Source organism: Rhineura floridana, unplaced genomic scaffold (assembly GCF_030035675.1).
Source record: "Rhineura floridana isolate rRhiFlo1 unplaced genomic scaffold, rRhiFlo1.hap2 scaffold_44, whole genome shotgun sequence".
NCBI classification, from domain to species: Eukaryota; Metazoa; Chordata; class Lepidosauria; order Squamata; family Rhineuridae; genus Rhineura; species Rhineura floridana.
In genome coordinates this window covers 21,408-42,419 of record NW_026902524.1, presented here as the reverse complement: position 1 = coordinate 42,419, position 21,012 = coordinate 21,408, and the positions used below count along the sequence as shown (strand labels likewise).

The 21,012-nt window shown below is 40.1% G+C and overlaps 1 protein-coding gene across 4 annotated transcripts; it reads left to right on the top strand.

The window, feature by feature from the left end:
- Positions 1 to 1,225: 1,225 nt before the first annotated feature.
- On the top strand, positions 1,226 to 20,795 carry LOC133375415 (roquin-1-like). Of its 4 annotated transcripts, none has more exons than XR_009760228.1 (3): positions 1,226 to 1,398; positions 9,315 to 9,421; positions 11,875 to 20,795. XR_009760228.1 is itself a non-coding variant. In XM_061606986.1 (3 exons), exons 1-3 carry the CDS (start codon positions 1,318 to 1,320, stop codon positions 11,045 to 11,047), a joined length of 282 nt encoding a protein of 93 aa, XP_061462970.1. In that variant the 5' UTR covers positions 1,226 to 1,317; the 3' UTR covers positions 11,048 to 11,852. The 4 variants fall into 4 exon arrangements, 1 of the variants encoding a protein (XP_061462970.1); XR_009760227.1 differs by having other exon boundaries at positions 11,872 to 20,795; XR_009760229.1 differs by having other exon boundaries at positions 1,226 to 1,450; positions 11,872 to 20,795.
- The last annotated feature ends 217 nt before the right edge of the window (positions 20,796 to 21,012 follow it).

The following is a 21,012-nucleotide window of genomic DNA, read 5'->3' as shown; positions in this document are numbered from 1 at the left end:
ACAAGATCTGAACAGGGTGGTTTATAATAGAAGCTATTGGAGATCGCTGATTCATAGGATTGCCATAAGTTGCAATCAACTTGAAGGTATATAACAACAACAAATATTCTAGGATGTAGTCAGTTTATCATGAGCACTGGCCAAGCTCATGATGAACTGACTACATCCTAGAATATATGTTGCCCTGTATTAATGCATTTTAAGTTACGCACAGCATTCCTGCAGTTACAGATTACAAGGGAAGATCAGTAGTGATAGGGAAACTGTATTTCAAAGAAGTTTAACTGCCACCACCTCATTAAGGAACCCCTGATAAGCTTCCAAGGAATTCCAGAGTTCCCCAGAATGCAGTGCTTTAAAACTACTGCTTCAGAACTAGGTCGGAGTGGGACTCAAGCTTTTGTATGTTAGGGAATGGACACTGCAGATCAGCTTCACCTCAACACAACGTACAGTAAGCGTGATTACAGATGATCATTAAGATACCTTGAGTGAGGCAGCCAATTCTTGCATAAAGTTTAGATTGCAGAATGTAAAAAAGGTAGCCATGTACAACTATGTCTCCCCTTCAATCACACGGTGAAATCAGTAGACAGTAGAGCTAGGTCAGGGAGAAGAATGTGCTACTTCAGATAACATGTAATTAACTTACAGAATTCATTGCCACAAGAAGGAGTGATGGCCTCCATCTTGGATAACTTCCCAAAGAACTGGCTTATTAATGGCTATTGGTCATGATAGTTATTCAAAGTATATCTCTGAATATTGGGGATTAATAGTGGGATGGTTGTCACCATCTTGCTGTGCTTGTGAGCTTTCCAGAGTGGCTGGCTGCTGCTAGAAAGAGAACTCTGGACTAAATTAACTCTTGGTCTCATCCAGCAAGGAACTTCTTATGTCAGTGGCATTTGTTTTTGTCACACAACTTTCTTAGAGCATGTTTCCACACGTCACTACATTGCAGCAAGCTGAAATGAAAGACTGAATAGTTTTTTTAAAATCCAGAAAAACTGCATGTTTGATAAACTGTATTTCTATTTTAAGATTGTTGTCATGTGTGTGTGAAACATCCTTGGGAATAATGGCAAATTTGTGTATTTCATGTGAGATCAAGGAAGGTTGGGCTTTGGGAACCAAGCAATACTCCTAAACTTTGGCCTGATTCCCATGTCTGCATGGTGTATTTTGTGTGCTCAGTTGTGTATGTGCTTGGCTTTGTGCATTTAGGCTGTTAGTAACAGGCTGCTGTTGCAGAGGGAGGCGACCCCCTTGGCAGGCCAACCACAGCCCCCACCGCCACCTCCTAAGTGGCCTGGAATGATCTCAAGTGAACAGCTGAGCTTGGAGCTGCACCAGGTGGAGAGGGAAATCGGGAAGAGAACCCGGGAGCTGAGTATGGTGAGTGCTTTGTAGGGTGAGCAGAGGAGACTGAAGAAGTTGCTGTTGCTTGGTGAGTTGCTATGCTTATACATTGTACGAAGGTGTTCTACTGGTTGGCTGCTGCCAGTGTTCCTGTTTCTGAGGCTAAGAACATAGGGACTATCCTGGGAAAACTGGTGGGAAAGTATTGTTAAAGATAAAATAACCAAGCATATAGAAGAACAAGGCTTACTGAAGCAGAACCAACATGACTTCTGCAAGGGTAAGTCCTGTCTCACTAATCTAGTAGGTTCTTTGAGAGTGTCAACAAGCATATAGATAGATCCAGTTGATACAGTATACTTGGACTTTCAAAAAGATTTTAGCAAGATACCTCACAAAAGACTCCTGAGTAAGCTTAACAGTCCTGGAATAAAAGGAGAGGTCCTTGTGACAATCCCACCAGCTGGCTCTACCTGTGATACTCCCACCAGGGCCACCACCTGTCAGGATCTCGGTTTTTATTAGTTCTCTCACACACTCTAGCACAGATCTCACAAGATCCCACTGCTAGGCAGCACCACCAGTCACTCCCTGTAAACAATACTGCTAGAGACTTTGCCTTAGTCTCCCTATGGCTTGTTACTTTGTGTCTGGGTGCCCTTGCTGTCCACAACCCCCTTGTATCTTTGTCTATAAAGCATACAATCCTGGGTTGCTCTGGATACTTGACGATGTTACAATATCTCTCTTCACCGCTGCCACCATTTATTCGATACTGTTTCCCTCCAGCCTTGGTAATTACCCTGCCCTCCCTTCTGGTCTGTGTATCCCCAGCCAAGGATCAGGCTTTTGGTAAACCAATAAAAGTATTTATTTGATAACACCAGGTAATAACAAGATAACTTTAGGAATGTTCAACAAGCGTATGGTTTCATATAGTGTCACTCTTTATGTTTCCAGTCTTATATATTCTGCCTAAATACCAGCCAAATATAATCCAACCCTCCCTCAGAACTCTGCCAACCAACTCATCCAAATAACTCTCCACTCACGACTCTCACAACTCCCCCCCGATTCAATTGTCATCCTCTCATTTATACCTTCAGCCATTCAAACACCCAGCCAATCATCATCCAACATTCTCCAGCATTCTAGTCCATGTACTCCCCCCTCTCATTCAGTCACTTACCGTATATCGCTTAATAAACCCGCACTTACCATATTTACAGATATTAAAATACAGGGACATAACATTTACCCCCCCTTTAAATAAAAGCAAAGTATTACTCCTGTACCCAGGAATAATACGATGCGTTATATACAAGTGTCCGCCACTCAGGGGTAGAGTGTCCTTTTAGTCTCACATCTGGATCACTTGATTGTAGTATCAGCAGTCTGCCTTGAAAGTCCGTCCGCCAGCGCGTTGTCCTTTCCCTTGATGAAAACAAAGTCTACTTGATATTCCTGCAGTGCCCAGGACCACCTTTGCAGCATGGTGTTGCTGTTTTTCATAGTGTCCAGCCACAGCAACGCACGATGATCCGTGATGACCGTGCACTTCCTTCCCCACACGTAGGGACATAGCTTTCCCAGGCCCCACATGACTGCCAAACACTCTTTCTGAACCGATGAGTAGTTCCATTCTCTCGCTGACAGTTTTCGACTCAGATATGCAATGGGATGCTTGATGCCTTCCCTCTCTTGCATCAGCACAACTCCAAGAGCCAAATCCGACGCATCTGTCGCCACGATAAAAGGCTGCTCAAAGTCCAGAGCTATCAATACAGGACTCTGACACAATGCTTGCTTCAGTTGGTCAAAAGCTTTTCGACACCTTTCATCCCATCTCATGCACTCAGCACACTTTTTCTGCGTTAACTCATGCAGTGGGGTTGCTATTTCTCCAAACCCCTTTATAAACTTTCTATAACCAGCCATACCTAGAAATGCTCTCACTTGTTTCTTGTTTATGGGAACAGGCCAAGATTGGATAGCCTCTACTTTATCCCATAAGGGGGTTATCTTTCCACTCCCCACCTTATGCCCTAGGTAATTTACTTCGTGTAACCCAAACTGGCGTTTTTTTACTTTGATGGTTAAACCAGCCTTTTTAAGTGTGTCCAACACTGCTGTTAAATGTTGAACATGTTCAGGCACTGACTTGCTGAATATAGCTATGTATGCCACAGCAAAATCTGACATGCCTCTTAGAATAGTGTTAATTAATCTTTGAAAGGAACTTGGTGAGTTCCTAAGCCCCATAGGTAGTGTTGTAAATTCATACAGCCCATCAGGTGTGTTAAAAGCAGTTTTAGCCCTGGATTGCTCTTCCAACTCCATCTGCCAAAACCCTTTGCATAGATCTATTGTGGAGATGATTGTTGCTGCCCCCAAAAGTTCTAACATGGTGTCTACCCTAGGCATGGGGTATGCATCCAGAACTGTGATTTTATTTTAGCTCTATAATCAATACAAAATCTGATTGTCCCATCTTTCTTTGGTACCAGCGCTATACTAGAGGACCAGGAACTAATTGATTTTCAAATCACACCCAACTCCAGCATATCTCTCACTTGCTTTCTGATTTCGTCCAACACTCTTCCATTCACTCTATAAGGGGTAGATCTAATTGGGGAATGATTTCCAGTGTCAATAATATGTTTTGCTACACTGGTTCTACCAGGTCTATTGCTGAAAAGTTCCTTATATTTGTACAAAACACTCATAATTTCTTCCTGGACTTTTCCATCTACCTCCTCCGATCATTCCAACTGATCTAACCCACCTTCTGCCTTGCTTTCCTGTACTAAGTCTGGTAAATCAGGACCACTTCCTTCAGGGAACAAGGTAACTTGCAAAACCTTTGCATCCCTGGTGTGATAAGGTTTTAACATATTCACATGTACTACCTTATTTTTTTTAATTTGTCTGCTGTTATTACATATGTCCATGTGTCAAGTTTTTCTCTAATAATGTATGGTCCCCTGCTGGCTTGTAGTTTATTGTATTTTCTGGGGATGAATGCCATGACCTTATCTCCCACTTTTTGGCATATAACAATAGTACTGTTTGACATCCTTGGAAATATTTGGCCAATAATAATGAGCAGTCAGCCTTTTCTTTGTCTCTTTTATTCCAAGATGTCCTGAACAAGGAATATCATGTGCCATGTCTAGCAATCTGGGTCTGAATTTGCTAGGCACAATCAATTGTTTAACTGGTTCACAGCAGTTCTCTCTCTCTTTAGGTAACCACAGTCTATACAGTACACCATTCTCCCACACAGTTTGATCTCTCAGGGTCTCTGTAAATGGGATTCTTTGTGTAAGGGCTTGTTCCTTTATTGGATTCAAACTGCTATCCTTCTCCAACTCATCCCTGAACTGTTGTGTTTCTGCAGTAGAAAACATTGGTAACAAAGTTTCATTCACTCCAACACACTAGGAATGGCGACCTCAGGCTCGGTTACAGGTTCCACCCTGTTCTGTTCAGCGTCAGATAAAATGGCTTCTGCTGCTTTACCAAGTTGTTGTCTGGTCACCACATAGATTTTTCCTTGGGATCCCATAACATCTCTGCCAAAATTACAGGTTCATGTTGCTGGGCATTTATACCCACTTTATACATCTCCTCCTTTCCTCTCCAGTTCAATTTCACTAGGGCCATGGGAATGCTTTCTGGCTCACCTCTCACGCCTTGGATTACCAACTTTTCCTGAGGTAAAATTTCTTCAGATCGTATCAAATCTGGCCTCAGTAAGGTCTGAGCAGCACCAGTGTCTAGCAAAGCCCAATATTTTGCCCCTTGCACACATACTTCTCTCAAGCTTGAGTCAAAATCTTTAACATTTGATCAGCTTATTTGACAGAATTGTATTTTCTTTGTTTCCCCCTCTCTGTTTGCTTTTCACTGCTCTTCCTTGAACAGGATTACTGATAGGGTTTGTAGCTTCACATTGGAAACGGAGATGTCCTGGCCTACCACATTTGTAGCAGAGTTTCTCCTCCCTTTTAGGATACACAGACCCAAACTGAGGTGTCATGTGCCCTTCTGATTTTATTTGAGGGTTTACTCTCTGTGGTACCACATCTCTTCTGCCATTATTATTTGGTTTTGATTTAAATTCTCTTGGTGTTTTCCCCATCCAACCAGATTGGTTTGAGGTAAACGATCTTTGACCAGCAATCTAATTTCTGATGGCAATTGATGATATAATTCGTCTAATATCATGAGGCTTTTCACCTCTTCCTTTAGCACTTGTCAGCCATTTTTCAAATATGTCCATCTGTTTTGCTCCCAACTCCATGAAAGACCTCCCTGTCTGTATCTGGCAGTTTCTGAAAAGTTTTCTAAAATAATCAGGCCCCAGTCTAAATCTTTTGTACACTGCTTCTTTAAATTCAGCATATGTCACTGGCCTGTCTGAGGGGAAATACTGATACACTTCAGCCAAATCCCCTTTAATTAAATTTGAGAAATACTGCATGTATTTATCTTCAGGTAGCCCCCACATCTGAGCTGCCTTTTCAAATGTTGTGAGGTAAAATTGTGGATCTTGACCAGGCTCATACACAGCAAAGTCTTTAGGGGTAACTTTTATTTTTGCTTCATGTCTCTCTTTTCTTGTCTCCTCATAATGAAACTTCTCCCTTTCTAATTCTAACCTTTCAGCGTCCATTCTCAAACTTTCAGTCTCCAACATTCACTGCTTTTCTCCTTAGCCTCCATTCTCAATCTCTCAGTTTCCAACACACGTTGCTTTTCCTTCTCCTCAGCCTCCATCACACGTTGCTTTTCCTTTTCTCCAATCTCCATCCTCAGTTTCACCATCTCAATCTCTCTATCCTTATCTTTTTCCTCACGTTCCCATCTTAACTTCTCTCTTAAATACTCTATATAGCCAGGATTACTTGAGCACCCTTCTGGGGTCTCTTCTCTTACAGGTTCTTTGGTTTGGATTGACGTATATGTTATTAATGCCACCCTCAATTCATCCACTCCTTTACCCTCATGAGATAAATTAACAGCTATACATTTTTCCACCAGCTCCTCTCTTTTCATTTTCATGAACTCAACCATGTTTCTTAGAGCTCAGACACTTTTACCACACACTCACAAGTAATCTTTATTTGTTATTCCTTTCACAGTCACACCACTTTTTAGGGACTCTCTTTTGTTCGTATCCCACCACTACAGCCACTACATGTGACAATCCCACCAGCTGGCTCTACCTGTGATACTCCCACCAGGGCCACCACCTGTCAAGATCTTGGTTTTTATTACTTCTCTCACATGCTCTAGCACAGATCTCACAAGATCCCACTGCTAGGCAGCACCACCAGTCACTCCCTGTAAACAATACTGCTAGAGACTTTGCCTTAGTCTCCCTATGGCTTGTTACTTTGTGTCTGGGTGCCCTTGCTGTCCACAACCCCCTTGTATCTTTGTCTATAAAGCATACAATCCTGGGTTGCTCTGGATACTTGACGATGTTACAATATCTCTCTTCACCGCTGCCACCATTTATTCGATACTGTTTCCCTCCAGCCTTGGTAATTACCCTGCCCTCCCTTCTGGTCTGTGTATCCCCAGCCAAGGATCAGGCTTTTGGTAAACCAATAAAAGTATTTATTTGATAACACCAGGTAATAACAAGATAACTTTAGGAATGTTCAAGCAGCATATGGTTTCATATAGTGTCACTCTTTATGTTTCCAGTCTTATATATTCTGCCTAAATACCAGCCAAATATAATCCAACCCTCCCTCAGAACTCTGCCAACCAACTCATCCAAATAACTCTCCACTCACGACTCTCACAACTCCCCCCGACTCAATTGTCATCCTCTCATTTATACCTTCAGCCATTCAAACACTCAGCCAATCATCATCCAACATTCTCCAGCATTCTAGTCCATGTACTCCCCCCTCTCATTCAGTCACTTACCGTATCGCTTAATAAACCTGCACTTACCATATTTACAGATATTAAAATACAGGGACATCACAGTCCTCTTGTGGATCAGGAATTGGCTAGGAAACAGAAAGCAGAGAGTAGGGATGAATGAACAGTTCTCCCAGTAGAGGGATATAGAACGTGGAGTCCTCCAAGGATCAGTATTGGGACCTGTGCTTTTTAACTTGTTCATAAATGATCTTGAGTTAGGGGTGAACAGCAAGGTAGCCACATTTGTTGATGAAACTAAATTGTTCAGGGTTGTTAAAGCAAAAAGGGATTGTGAAGAGCTCCAAAAGGACCTCTCCAAACTAAGTGAATGGGCGTTAAAATGGTAAATGCAATTCAGTGTAAACAAGTGTAAAGTTAAACATACTGGAGTAAAATATCTTAATTTCATGTACATGCTCATAAGGTCTGAACTGGTGGTGACTGACCAGGAACGCGACCTTGGGGTCATCATGGATAGCTTGACGAAGATGTCGACCCAGTGTGCAGCACCTGTGAAAAAGACAAATTCCATGCTAGGGATCATAGGAAAGGAATTGAAAATAAAACTGCCGATACCACAATGCCGTTTTACATACCTATGGTGCAACCACATTTGAAAATATTGTGAATAGTTCTGGTCTCCTCACCTCAAGAAGAATACTGTAGAAATAGAAAAAGTTTGTAAAAGGGCAACCAGAATCATCAAGGGGGTGAAATGACTCCTGTGTTAAGAAAGGCTGCAGTTTAGAGAAAAGGCGAGTAAGACATGACATGAAAGAAGTGAAATTATGCATGGCATGGAGACAGCAGATAGAGAAAAGTTTTTCTCCTTTTATCGTAACACTAGAACTCGTGGACATCCAGTGAAGCTGAATGTTGGAAGATTCAAGACAGACAAAACAAAATACTTTTTCACACAGTGCGTAGTTAATCTGTGGAATTCACTCACACAAGAGGCAGTAATGGCCACTAACTTGGATTAGCTTTGATTAGAGAAATTCATGGAGGATAAAGCTGTCAGTGGCTGCTAGCCATTATGGCTATGATTGCGTCCACTATCGGAGACAGTCTGCTTTCATATACCAGTTGCTGGAACCCCAGCAGGGGAGAGTGCTCTTGTGTTTAGATCCTACTTGTGGGCTTCCCATAGGCATCTGGTTGGCCACTGTGAGAACAGGATGCTGGACTAGATGTGCTGTTGGCCTGATTTCAAATTGCACTAGTGTTTGTGACAGATCAGCATAGAATAAACTGCAGAATGTGAAAAATAAGCAGACGCCAGATACTCTTTCCTTTTGGGAAGGGATATCCTACTTCATGTTAGCAGTTTAAATAGTAATACTTCTTTGCACGATTGTACATATTTCTAATTAAAAGCTAAAAGATGCATTTCAGCTGGCTGAAGATCTTTTGTTAATTCTCAGTGTGTGTTACAGATTGAGCCTATGCAGTCAAAAGTATGCACCAATGCATAGGATTGCAGTTGTGTCACATAGCTGATCATATGAACCCAGGTCTCCCCCCACCAAATTCCAAAAGCTAACCACATACCACCCTTTGCCAGCTCACCTAAAAATTGGGTATTATAATATAAAATGGATTAGCACAGCTGCCTACAGATTTAGACTTTCCTTGGGAGGATGTCCTGGGAGCTCTCATGATGAGCTCCTGCACTTCAAAATTTTACCACTACACTACACACACTGTGTTTCAGCCTGCACAGAACACCTATTGAATGGCATTTGGAAGTGGGGCAGTTGTTTTCCAGCCTGTGGTGATAAACTTCCTCAGACCTTGCTGCTTGGTATATGTCCTTTTGGGAAGCTGTGTATCCTGTACAGATAGACAGAACCCAGATGTCTAATATCATGTTTCCTTGCCCTATGGATTTTGTGTCAGTTTGTCTACACAATATGTTTACATTTACCTTTTTCTTCATCTGTGGAACAGGCATGGAGAATCTCTTTTTACATAGTGAACTGTAGGCTTTCCTATCATTTCCCCAGGAGAGCCAATCTTCATTGGAAGTGAAAAGCAAAGTGAGTGCCAGTAAGCAGACTGAAAATGGACAGCAAAGCAAGGTACCATCTGAGGATCTTGCACTGACATTCAGGTAATAGAACAACTTTTGCTCATAAATTTGTATCTGATTGATGCTGATGCTGATGCATTGCCTTCAAGTCAATCCCGACTTACGGTGACCCTATGAATAGGGTTTTCATGGTAAGCGGTATCTAGAAGGGATTTACCATTGCCTTCCTCAGAGGCTGAGAGGCAGTGACTGGCCCAAGGTCACCCAGTGATCTTCATGGCTGTGTGGGGATTCAAACCCTGGTCTCCCAGGTCGCAGTCCAACACCTTAACCGTTACACCACACTGGGTCTGATCTGATTAAGGTATTCAATATTAGGCACAATTATTTTCATTTTGTAGCTGTGGTTCAAAGCAATCAAAGCTGGGGGGAGGGACAGTCATGGGAAATGGTACTTCTCTGATATCAGCATACTTTTTTCAGTGGTAGTTGTTTCTCCCAAACACATGAAATCATTCTACATACATTAAGAATAAGAGCATTGTTGTTTTCAGTACTGTCCAGCCACCTTAGCAGAATGATTTTGGTTTCAGCACCTTGGAAATATAGACATCAGCTGGCTTAAATCTGATCAGGATTCTAGATCAAGCTAACCAGATTAGGCCACACATCAAGTCAAATTCAGTCTAGCTACCATATATTGTGCCAGATGCATGACAAATCTTCCTCTTAGTGCATTTGTAGAGACTCAACAAAAAGATTTTATTGAGCCCCTAGACCTAGAGGGCCATAGTACATGGCTTGATGGGCTGCCCTTAGCTTGGTGGGTCACAAATTGTGCAGATCTGTTCTAGATACTTAATAGGTACAATTGTATTTCAAAATTACATACTGTGAAATACAGTTTATCTACTTATGATGGCTAAATTAAATAGGTTGGACAAAAAAACAGAAATCTAACCTCATAGGTCATAGGTTGGTTGAACTGTGTTTTCTATACTCTTTAATTGAAGATTTGCACTGACCACTAGATAACTGTAGAGTTAACAATAATGTAAGCAGTGTTATTGCTTGTATTTATATGGTTATGACTTTGAAAGTACTGCAAATAAATCTACTTTTTAGTTGGGCAAATACGGTCTTTATCAGTGCATTTAGTAGGAGTATTATATATTGCCAGACTCCATTGAAGATGCTCCTTAAGGAGGCTAAATGTGGATTTTTTTCTATGCAGTAATTCTAATTTTCAAATCTGACTTGGAAAGCAGCATCAGCAAGATAAACAAAAAGTGGTGTATCTTACAGTTAGTCAAAGTAAAAATACAGATTAAGGTAAAGCGTGTTGCTTCTTCATGTAAATGGAGTGGATTACATGCTATTGTTTAGTAATCATTTTCAAGATTTCAATGAGAAAGATAGGAGGGGTTCATTTGACTCTACCACTAAAATGAATGATACTTAAACTGCTCAACTTTGGCAGGATTGTGTCCATTTGTGTTTCCTTTTGGTTCCACCAGATTTCCAATGTAGCAACTTCATTTTCCTATAGGAACCTCAAAGATACTTGCAAAATTGGTGTCTAACATTGCAGTCCTATTGTTTTTTTCTTACAGCATAGTTCTCAAGACTTACCTAGTTCAGAGGGATATTTTTGGTTCACCTACTAGTCATTTTTATTCCACACCTCCCCAGAAGAATTACTCCTGAACTGACACCTTTTGGAGAGTGATTGGTAAAAGCTGGTGACAGACACATGTCTCTAGCATTTTTTCTTCCCTCCCCAGTGTGATCACCAGCATAGAGTAGCTCCTCTGCCTGGTGTGCAGCCCTCACTAACCCCCTAAGCAAGCTGATTTCTTTTCATCTGATGTCTAAAAAAAGTGATTAATTATGCTACCTTGAAAACTAAGCATTATATAATCCAATGTTGTTTTAATAACTGTCAAATATTTATTAAATTACCTTTGCCCAATTACCATCTCTCTCTATGCTGTGCTTGGAGAAAAAAGCATCTAACATCTAATCCTAGTTACACTACTGGGTTACTGCTCCCTAAATGAGGATGAGAAAGTTCAAACAGATGCAACTTAACAAGACAAATGAAATAAGTTAAAGTAAATATGGACACACTCTCAAAATACATCCAAGACAGTTGGAAAATAAATTGTCGTCTTATATATTCTGTTTTGGTGATTTATGACTATACTATGGCTGAACACAAAAATGCATTCTAAAGTATGAAGAATTTGCCTCAACACATATTCCTTGCCTGGAAAATCTGTATCTCAGAATAAAGAAATGTAAATTGAAACCAGTCCCACTACACTTCAGAATGCATATCTGTCTTCACCAAGTATGTAATTAGAGCATTCAGTATTGGATTGTCATTGGCAGGGGCCATCTGGGACACCATGCCCACCCATATTCAGGGTGTCTTCTCATTCTTCTTCCTTTATTCAGTTTCTCTCTCTCTTCTTCCCTCACCGCACTGCCTTCACTGTTCTTTTTCCTTTTTGACATACATTCCTCAGCAGTGATGTTCCAAATGGATCAGCTCCAACCCAAGAAACCATTGGCCTCCTCTCGAAAAAAACTGCAGCTCTGAGCTTGTCAGAGGATACTGAAGGGGGAGGAAGTGACCAGGATGCCCAGAGGACAGGAGCAACGCCCTCTTCTGCTCCCTGAAGGAACAAGAGCCTCTCTCCACTTCTGTCAGGGGGTCACCTTTCCCCTCATTGAGATAATGGGAGACACTGAGCAAGAACTGCAACAATGGCAGGTCCTGAGACAATGTGCACAACACCACTACTAGAACAAACCCTGCACATAGTTCACATTAACACATTTTTTAATTAAAAAAATGAAAATTAGCAGTATCTGCAAGCAACTCAGATTAAATTTGTTTTTGTTCTGTGAATGAACTTTATTTTAATAACTTTGGATGCCTTGAATGCCAGGGCTTTAAAAGAAACATATTATATATATAAATATATATACACACACTCTGTTTGATTAATTGTATGACCTTAATGAGGTAGGTTTTCTCTTTTATTTTGGTATTATTACATACCCAGTGTATAATTCCTCTTTCCTCCTCCCTTCAGAATAAGCTCACCACTGTTTTGTGTGAGTGAAAAAAAAAACAGGGAATGAGACAGAGGAGGAAGCTCTAAATTGCCTTGTCAGAAAATGTGTAACAGAGTTTCTGAAAGTAATTCTCTGTAACAGTGCTAGTTCCTTGCAATTTACCATCATATTTTTTCTAAATGTGATAACTTTTTAACTTTGATTTGTGAAGCATTTATCATCACCTCAGCAATAACAAAACTATCGTACAAAGAAAACCTCAGAGTGAAAATGATTTTTCCATTTCTGAAGAGGCTAGAGGTATCTGATTCTTCATTCAGTATAAATTGGCTAATATTTCATTTATCTTGGCACTCTCTAGAGGCAGCCAGTCTTCTCAAGTGTAGAGTAGCTTCAGATGTGCTAGAGATGGGTGTTAAAGATGAGAAATGCCGGCCTCTCTGCTTCTTTGTCAGGTCCAAAGCAGAACTTCTGTTATTTTTTTGTATTCTGAGGGACTGCATAGTATCCTAATGCATCTTCTGCATCTGCCAAAGGTGAGAACTGCTAAAGCTCTACTATGGGTGTAACGGAGAAGCATGAAGACAGAAAATGCAGGCACTTTTACTTCCTGTTCCCTCTGCCTCTTTCTTGCATCCAAAGCTGCTCTTAGTTGTCACACACCTGCATTGGAGAGGCATGTTGACTCTCCTTGCCATCTTCAGTCTCTGAAAGTCAGGGGTTTCTCTGAGACTCGCTTACAAGATAATAAAACTCCTCAGTTTTGCTTTCAGCAACTCTGTCTCAACAGCAACACCCTTCAGGATATACATGGGATAGAAACACTTGTTTCTGCAGATGCCATTACATTTAAGACTGTCCTTAAAATGCCACTATGCAGACGGTAGTCCTACTCATGCTGTGCATATTTTGACTTCCTCCTCTTTCCCTCCGACGTATATGTGGGTAGACAAGCCTGCTTCTCCCATATGGATTAGACTACTATAAATCACAGAAAGCACTGGTTATGTAATAAGCTGAAGCATTGCTTTGGTTGGGTAAAAGCAGAAGTTTATAAATCTTGTTTTAAGTTGTTTTTCTTCCCTTACCCTTTTGAGGTCATAGCAAACTTCAGTTATTTTGCATCTGTCTTACTGTTATATAAAACATAATGGTGGGGATACAGGCCCCCTGTTGCCTACCAGTAGGAGAGTCTAAGCAGAAGACTCTGTTGAGTAGTGATTATTTAATTTGCCCAGTCAAGGCACCGCATTTATATACTATTTCACATTGAATTTGATTATGCCCTACAGACCTGGCTGGCCAAAAAAATTGATAAATGTATTGGCTTGGGATTCGAGCATTCATTTTTTTATTTAAATAAATATATATATATATATATGTATGTATGTATCTATATATACACACATATATGTAATTATATCTGTATATATATTGGGTATGTTTTAAGAATTTTTTCACATGAGCGCAGCTGTTATAAAACATCTGGGAGGTAGAGGCACTGAAAAAATAAAGGGCATTTTAACTTTCATCTTCCCTTTCTCATAAATTCACATACCACTCTAACCCAAGAAATGTTTCTTGTTCTTTCACACCACCTTTCTCTCCCCATCCCCACCCAACCTCCCCACTTTCCATTGAAGTCTGGATAGAAATAGTTCTTAAGAGAATTGCTTACTTGAGAGAGCCCTTCACACCTTTACAATTTTCCTGATGAGGGAAACCGAGAGAGGAATGAAATAAGTAAGCACTAAACTACCTTTGCTTGTAAAGACAATTATTATTATCATTTCTCATGACACAGGAACTCTTTTCAGCTAACCGGGTCCATTATTCCTAATCTAAAGGGCCTAGCCCAGAATACAGCTGTCTCATTTTTGTTTACAAGAAAAAAAAGTTTAGTCAACCTGGGACATATATTATGCAGCTCTCTCTTACAAAGATCTTCCCCTCCAATAAGAGTCTAGTTTGGAGAAAGAAAAAATTGCTTTCTGTTAGGTGTACCAAGGAGCTTAATTTCCTGTACAAGAAGTTTTCTGACTGCATTTCATTGTGCATACAGTGAGTATATGTAAAAGGCAGGGTGGAGAACCTTTAGCCCATGAACTAATCTTGGCTTGCTAGAGGTTCCAGTTTGGTCTGTAAGGCCATATTTCATAAACCACCCCCGTCTAGCCATCAGGTGACTTCATCTGATGGTCAGGGGGATTCAATCCCTTCAGAAAGCAGGATTGAAACCCCCACCCATGAGCTGATGGGCAGGTAGTTCAATCCTACTAAGTTCAAGTGCATAAGAGAGTACCCCACAAGGAACTCTTATCACTCACCTGAAGCCTGCAGAAAGTAAGACTGAACTCCCTGTGCATCAGCTGATGAGCGGGATCACCCATCTGCCAATTACCTGGTATCATCCTTATGTCAGACTACCCACCTGTCAAAGTTGGCCCATGGGGTGAGGTGGGGGACATAAAGATCTAGCCCACCAGGCCAAAAAGGTTCCCCACCCGATACAGGGGAGTGGGATCATGGTGGCAAGCCCAGCCACCTTACATTCACTAGTCTGTCTAAACTGTTCCTCTGCATGTACAAACTATGTGCCTAGATTTTTATGCATGCTTAGGGACATTGCAAAAAGTAGTTTGTACATGTGCCTAATCTGTTTGCCATGTGTGCCATGGGCAGAAAAACAGAAAATGTCATTGCTGATCCTGTTTGAAAAGTTTCTGCTATAAAGGTACATGCTCTCAATGTGAGCTTACAAGGCAGTCCTCTTAATATTTGTCTCACCACCACCTGGAGCTGCACTTTGTGCAGTGTCCTGTCTAGGTTATTGTCCTGTTTGCACAAGGAAATCGTTTTGTTTAATCTCCTCAAACCACATTGATCTTGGCTTAGTTTCCTATTTCCCTCATTTTTGTGTGTGAAATTTAATCAACAAATGTGAACACATAAGGAATTAGGAAAAGGCTCTGAGTTTTTCAGTGACTGTTTGGTGAAATGTACTGAATAGAAGAATCTGTAGTTCAGGAGTGGGAAACCTTTGGCACTCCAAATGTTCCTGGACTCTAGATCTAGCAATCGGGGTCAGGGATTATGGGAGTTGCAATACTGCAACATCTGGAGGGCCAAAGGTTCCTAACATCTGTTGTAGTTGATCTACTTTGGCCTTTTATAATCTAATTTTCCTGGGGTCCTTATACTGGGAACTTTTAATGCCATGTAAGGTAAAGGGCTGGGTGGGGGCAATCCTTCTCTAGCAAGGAGATTGAGTAATTATTGAAACCTGAGAAATAGCAGCTGTATGATAATTCCAGTGGCTCTCAAAAAAGCCCTTTTCAGAATCTTGAGTTACAAGTACATAAACTTGGAGAGAAAAGTCCGCTGGCATTCCCCTTGCATCAATTTTTTCTTGCATATAGTTTCTATCAGGTTTCTTAGAAATATCACAACACAGTGGGCTTTTGAAACCATCCAATGGGATCCAGAATCTGCTAGCTTTGACACCAGCTTCCAGATCCTGTACCTTTGTACTCAAGATGCCTCATTACAGTTAGGAAACAGGAAAACAGTCATATACATAGATACACATACATCACCATCATAGATGAACCATACAGGAGCATCCTTCATATATGCTGTGCTTGAGTGTCTGACATATTTTTCTCTGATATGTTTAGCATAAAATTTTCATAGCTGTGATTAGTGAACTCTTCCGTAGATTACCACTTTCTTTTCACTAAGTGATAATGGATTCTAATTTTTATTTTTTATTTAATCTCCTGTTCCCTTTAGTCCTTGTTAGAGCATTATAGTCATTTGTTGCCCTTTATACTTTGGTGGTATGACATCAGATAGTCGGCTTAGTAATGTGTACTCACTGAAACACTCCTTGATAAATAGAACAAAATTCAATCCTATGGAAGATTTATGAAGGATTTACAGGTAATACTTTTAAAAGTTTAACTGAGGATCAGAATAATATTAAAGAAACTCATTCAGTGTATGAACAAATGTAATTCTTATTGCCCTAGAATAATTTAAGTACGTTCTTACTCTTTCAGGTTAACTTTTTGCAGTATCCATTCTAATTTAGCTATTCTGGCTCCTTCTGCTTCTTGTTTTTTCATTTCCCTCCATCACCCTCCCTGATCATGCACCAATTGAAAGCTTGCTGCCTCAAAACAGAGCATTCAGATGAATTCGCTTAGCCAATAACTTCTGTGAAGTTGCCTTTTCTAATGGTGTTATTACTCAGTGATGCACAAATGTGGTATTGTCCCTACTGGTAGGCAAATGAGGGGGGTCTGTATAAATGTGGGAAATACCCCCCTCTTTTTTGTTCAAGGAGAGCCAAAGACTTGTGCTTTACTCTTGATTTGGAGGGGGGGCGCGTTATTTTATTCATTTTACTGGGTTAGCCAGTTTGGATTTAACATTGTTTTATGTTTTCAGCTCTTAACACTGGTAAACATATGTAAACGCTCATGACTGTTGAGCCTTACAAAAATACATTCAGTGATGGTGAATTATTAGCACATTTCAGAAGTGGTATGTTTAAGCCTCATTAAATTTGCAGCCATTTATAGCTCCCCTTTTCTATTTTTTTAAATGCTTGAACAATCTCCCATCATGGTTCAATTTGCAATTTGCAAAAAAAGGCTTATTAAAAAGCTATTGTTTACTGTCATTGTTCCTGCTTCAAGTTTTCTATTGAACGCTAGTAAAAGTAAATATAAGGAAGCTTGAAGAATTTGAATGGAAGTAGCACCAGATGTAATGAAAAGCAGAAGTAAATGCATGGAGACACACTGCTCATGCTGTTTGTGCAGGTAGATCTGTGGTACTTGGCTACAGAAAGTATATTGCATTCTGTCCTGGAAATATGACACATTACATCCTTTTTCTGCATATCCAAACTATATAGAACCCTCTCTCATTAGTCAAAGATTAATACATGAATTCATAAAGGCAATAATATATAACCAAAAATCACTTGGTTTCATATTTCCACTAAAGCAGGCATTGGCTTCTTTAAAGTAAACAGCCCCAAGGAGGTTACTCTTCAGTTGTTTTCCCTAATTTCATCAATACGTTCATAGTGTAAATTACATGATGGTCTACAAGTTTGTAAATCTTTCTCTCTATGGAAGGAAACTTTTTTCCAGAGCTAGGTTTGCCAGGCTGTACTCTTGAAATCCTACCTGTTTCTTTAAAAGATCTGGAAGGAGCAGAAGAAAATATACCACAAACACATTTCCCATCCTTATTCCATCATCCACTCTCACACCCTATTTGTTACAATCAGGACTCCAGTTTTATCTTATACTACATGGAGGTAGATGGTAGACAAGTATACCAGTGGGAGAACTGGATGGAAAGCCTGCAAATTGCATTCTCTCCCCTTGCCTCAAAATATTTAAAGGGGCAGACAGAACTTCCCAATTGGAGTCTGACAACCCTAGATATTTACTTCGTCCAGTCTGTGTTGTCAAAGTCAACAGTTTACATTATTAGTATGAATGAGAATTTTAAAAGAAAGCTTCAGTGGTATTGGTTGATTAAAGTCAATATTTGACTTTATATTCTAAATCAAGCCCCCATAGTGGCCTGCTCCAGAAAGAATATGACAATGGCCTCATTAAGACATAGTGCTAAAACATGTTTTTAGCATTACAACAAGCCTGTGTTAGTCTTTGCATGCTCCTTGGAACAGCTGCAAGGAGGGGTTCAGAATATTTTGTTTGTTTTAGATTAACTACAGCTTGCCATGTGGTCTGTACCAGGAGAAAATGCTCAACTTCTTTTTTTAGACAAGCCAGCTTCAAACCATAGATTAACTACATTTTTTTTTTGCTTGGGCAATATGGTAAACTCTGGCTAATCTAAACTGGAAACAGAAGCTTTCAAGCTCCTTCTGGCAACCACTTTGGAGGAGGGGATGAGTGCACAAGTCCAAGGTTCATAGAAGCTCATTCTTGTAATTCTAAGCATCATGTCCAAATATAGTGAACCAGTTCACACATCGCATTAAATCATTGTGTAAAACAAATTATGGTTTCATGTGAATAGTGAGTATGCTGGTGCATGCTGCTCCAAAGCTCTGTCACCAAACTGCAGATGAAACAAGCCAAAATCTGGCTTGTCATGTTGCCTGAACCAGGGCTTGTGTTTTTTCCCCTCCAAACAAACCATGAGTGGTGACCAACATTTGTTCTTGGCTTGCTGCTCGTACTGTGTTCAGAGAAAACAAACTTCAAGCTTGGGTTTTAGACAACATGACAAGCCAGTAGAAACATTTGAGGAGTATGCTGCTCATTCACATGAAACCATAGCCAGCTTTATACTATTATTTAATAGTATAAAATTAAGCCAATTAAATGTTGGTACAGAATTCCCCATTTCCACTTCTTTACTCCCCCTCAATATGGCACATACCACAAAGGACGATTTTACAGTTCACAGTGTTCACTCTCTCTCTCTCTCTCTCTCTCTCTCTCACACACACACACACACACACACACACACTCACACACTGATTGATTAAACTATAAATTGCATGAGATTAAATATGTCCCTGCTTCACCAAATGGTTTCTGATGTAACTGCTCTTTACAGAACATGAATAGAGACTAACTATATCTTTTGTAGGGTGCAGAATGCCATTTTCCCCCCAGAAAGGGAATCCACAAAGCACTACAAAAATACTTCTTCAACTTCACCATCTCCCTGGTGCGTGAGTTGATCACAGGTTGTTTGTAATTTGCTTCTATTGACAAGCAGCAGATATTCAGTTCTGGGGGAAGACAATCCACCATTTTCAGGAACAGTTGTCCAATATTCATCAAAGTAATAATTTTTAAACACCCCAAATTATTTCCTTTTTCACTGAATCAACCCAGAGACAGTTCTGTAGTTATCAAAACTGTAGCTTATTAGGGACATATTAATGATGTCCAAAGTAAAACAGGAAAATTGCCCCTTCACTGCTTCAGTGGGATTCCTGTGGTAAACATGTCTGGAATGGTCAGTGTTTTAATGAATTACTATGGCTGAAATTGTTTTTTTATTTCTCTGAGCTACTGCAATAAGGGTCTGGTTTTGAAAGGCAGTGATTACTTTCAGCTTTCATTATGATGATATCTTAAAAGTTCAGTAATAGCTACAATTACCATCTGACTGGATTGCTTCAGTTCTGATATCTAACATTAGTTGCCTATACCTAAATAACTTACATATTTATAGCCAGATGATGCTTTTTTTCCCCCCACATACAAAAAAGTGTTTCATTTTGGAGCCAACAGTTTGGGATTTTTTTTTACCAAAAGAAAAACTATAAAGCTTAAATACAGTCTCTCTCTGTCTCAAAATTAAAAGTATTAGATATGCTGATGTTACATGTATACATATCTTTTATAAAAACAAAATCCTGTGGAGTATTTGGTGTTTGCTATAAACAAAATTTGTTTGCTTCTGTGTATGTTAAAGTGACTTTGGGCACAATTTGTAAGTGGGAATATCTTCGTACACAAGTCACATTGAATACATGGGATATGTGCAAGAAGACCACCTCTGTGCCCTCTTGTCATTAATGTTAGTTTGTTGTGGCAGACAATACTCACAAGTCTTTGGCATCCAAAACCAGGTTGTGTAACTGGATCAGAATCCCTCAACTGGATTTGCATAGGGAGAGCCTTCCAACTGAGCATTAGATAAAGGTAGCTAGGGGTAGGGAACAAGACTGGCAGTCCCACTTATTTTGCCAGCTGTCTACAGAGCTGAGTTTCAAGCTCTGTACAGATGCATAAATTGATTCTCTGCTGCCTATTGTGAGTTTACAATTGCCTTACAGTCTCTGCTTGCTATGTAAGCAGCCTCTTTGCTAACCATGGACCCCTTTCCTTGAAGGCGACTTTATCAGCAGCATGGTGGCATTTTAAAACTAGTTTTGAAGGACCTGCAGTCAATAATCTAGATTTTGCTCCTTATTTTTCTTCATCAAACCTGCCTCGCTCTCAAATTCCCCTGACCACTTCCAGTTGTGGGATTTCTCTAAACGTGTGTGCATCCTTTATGGTTGTGTGCGGGGGGGGAGGGGGTGTTAAGCCAAGTTTCCTTTGGTCTTTTTAGGATTGTACCAATCTCCCCGAGACATTCTTAAGTCATTATCACCTTTTTGGGTGGAGTTCATTTTTTAATAACTTTTTTGACATTTTGGTGCATATATGCTTGGGATAGAGCTCATGTAATTTACCAATCGTATTGATTGTATGTGATTGTGCCCTGCAGAGGTATATTTAACAAAAATAAAAAATAAAAAATTAGTCTAGGATGATGCTGATGATAATAAAGAAGACTCCAAGACATTGAATTCAGGTAGTGACTGTCATTTGCTTGGAGGTCATGGATTTGACAGCTGTTATGAACATTCTTTTGCATTTTGAATTATTCTTTCCCTCAGGCCTTTGCCTTCCCTAAGGGATTTCTCTCACAGCTCTGCCACTCAGAATATACGTAAAGGGTATCTGACTTCAAAGCTTGAACAGTTGATATTCTTGAATTTGCTTCATGATTAAATATTAAATTAG

Coding starts and splice junctions, on each gene's coding strand:
- LOC133375415 (XM_061606986.1), top strand. CDS start 1,318: ATGATCTCAAGTGAACAGCTGAGCTTGGAGCTGCACCAGGTGGAGAGG. Junction 1,399..9,314: donor GAACCCGGGAGCTGAGTATG/GTGAGTGCTTTG, acceptor TCATTTCCCCAG/GAGAGCCAATCTTCATTGGA. Junction 9,422..10,953: donor GATCTTGCACTGACATTCAG/GTAATAGAACAA, acceptor TTTTTCTTACAG/CATAGTTCTCAAGACTTACC.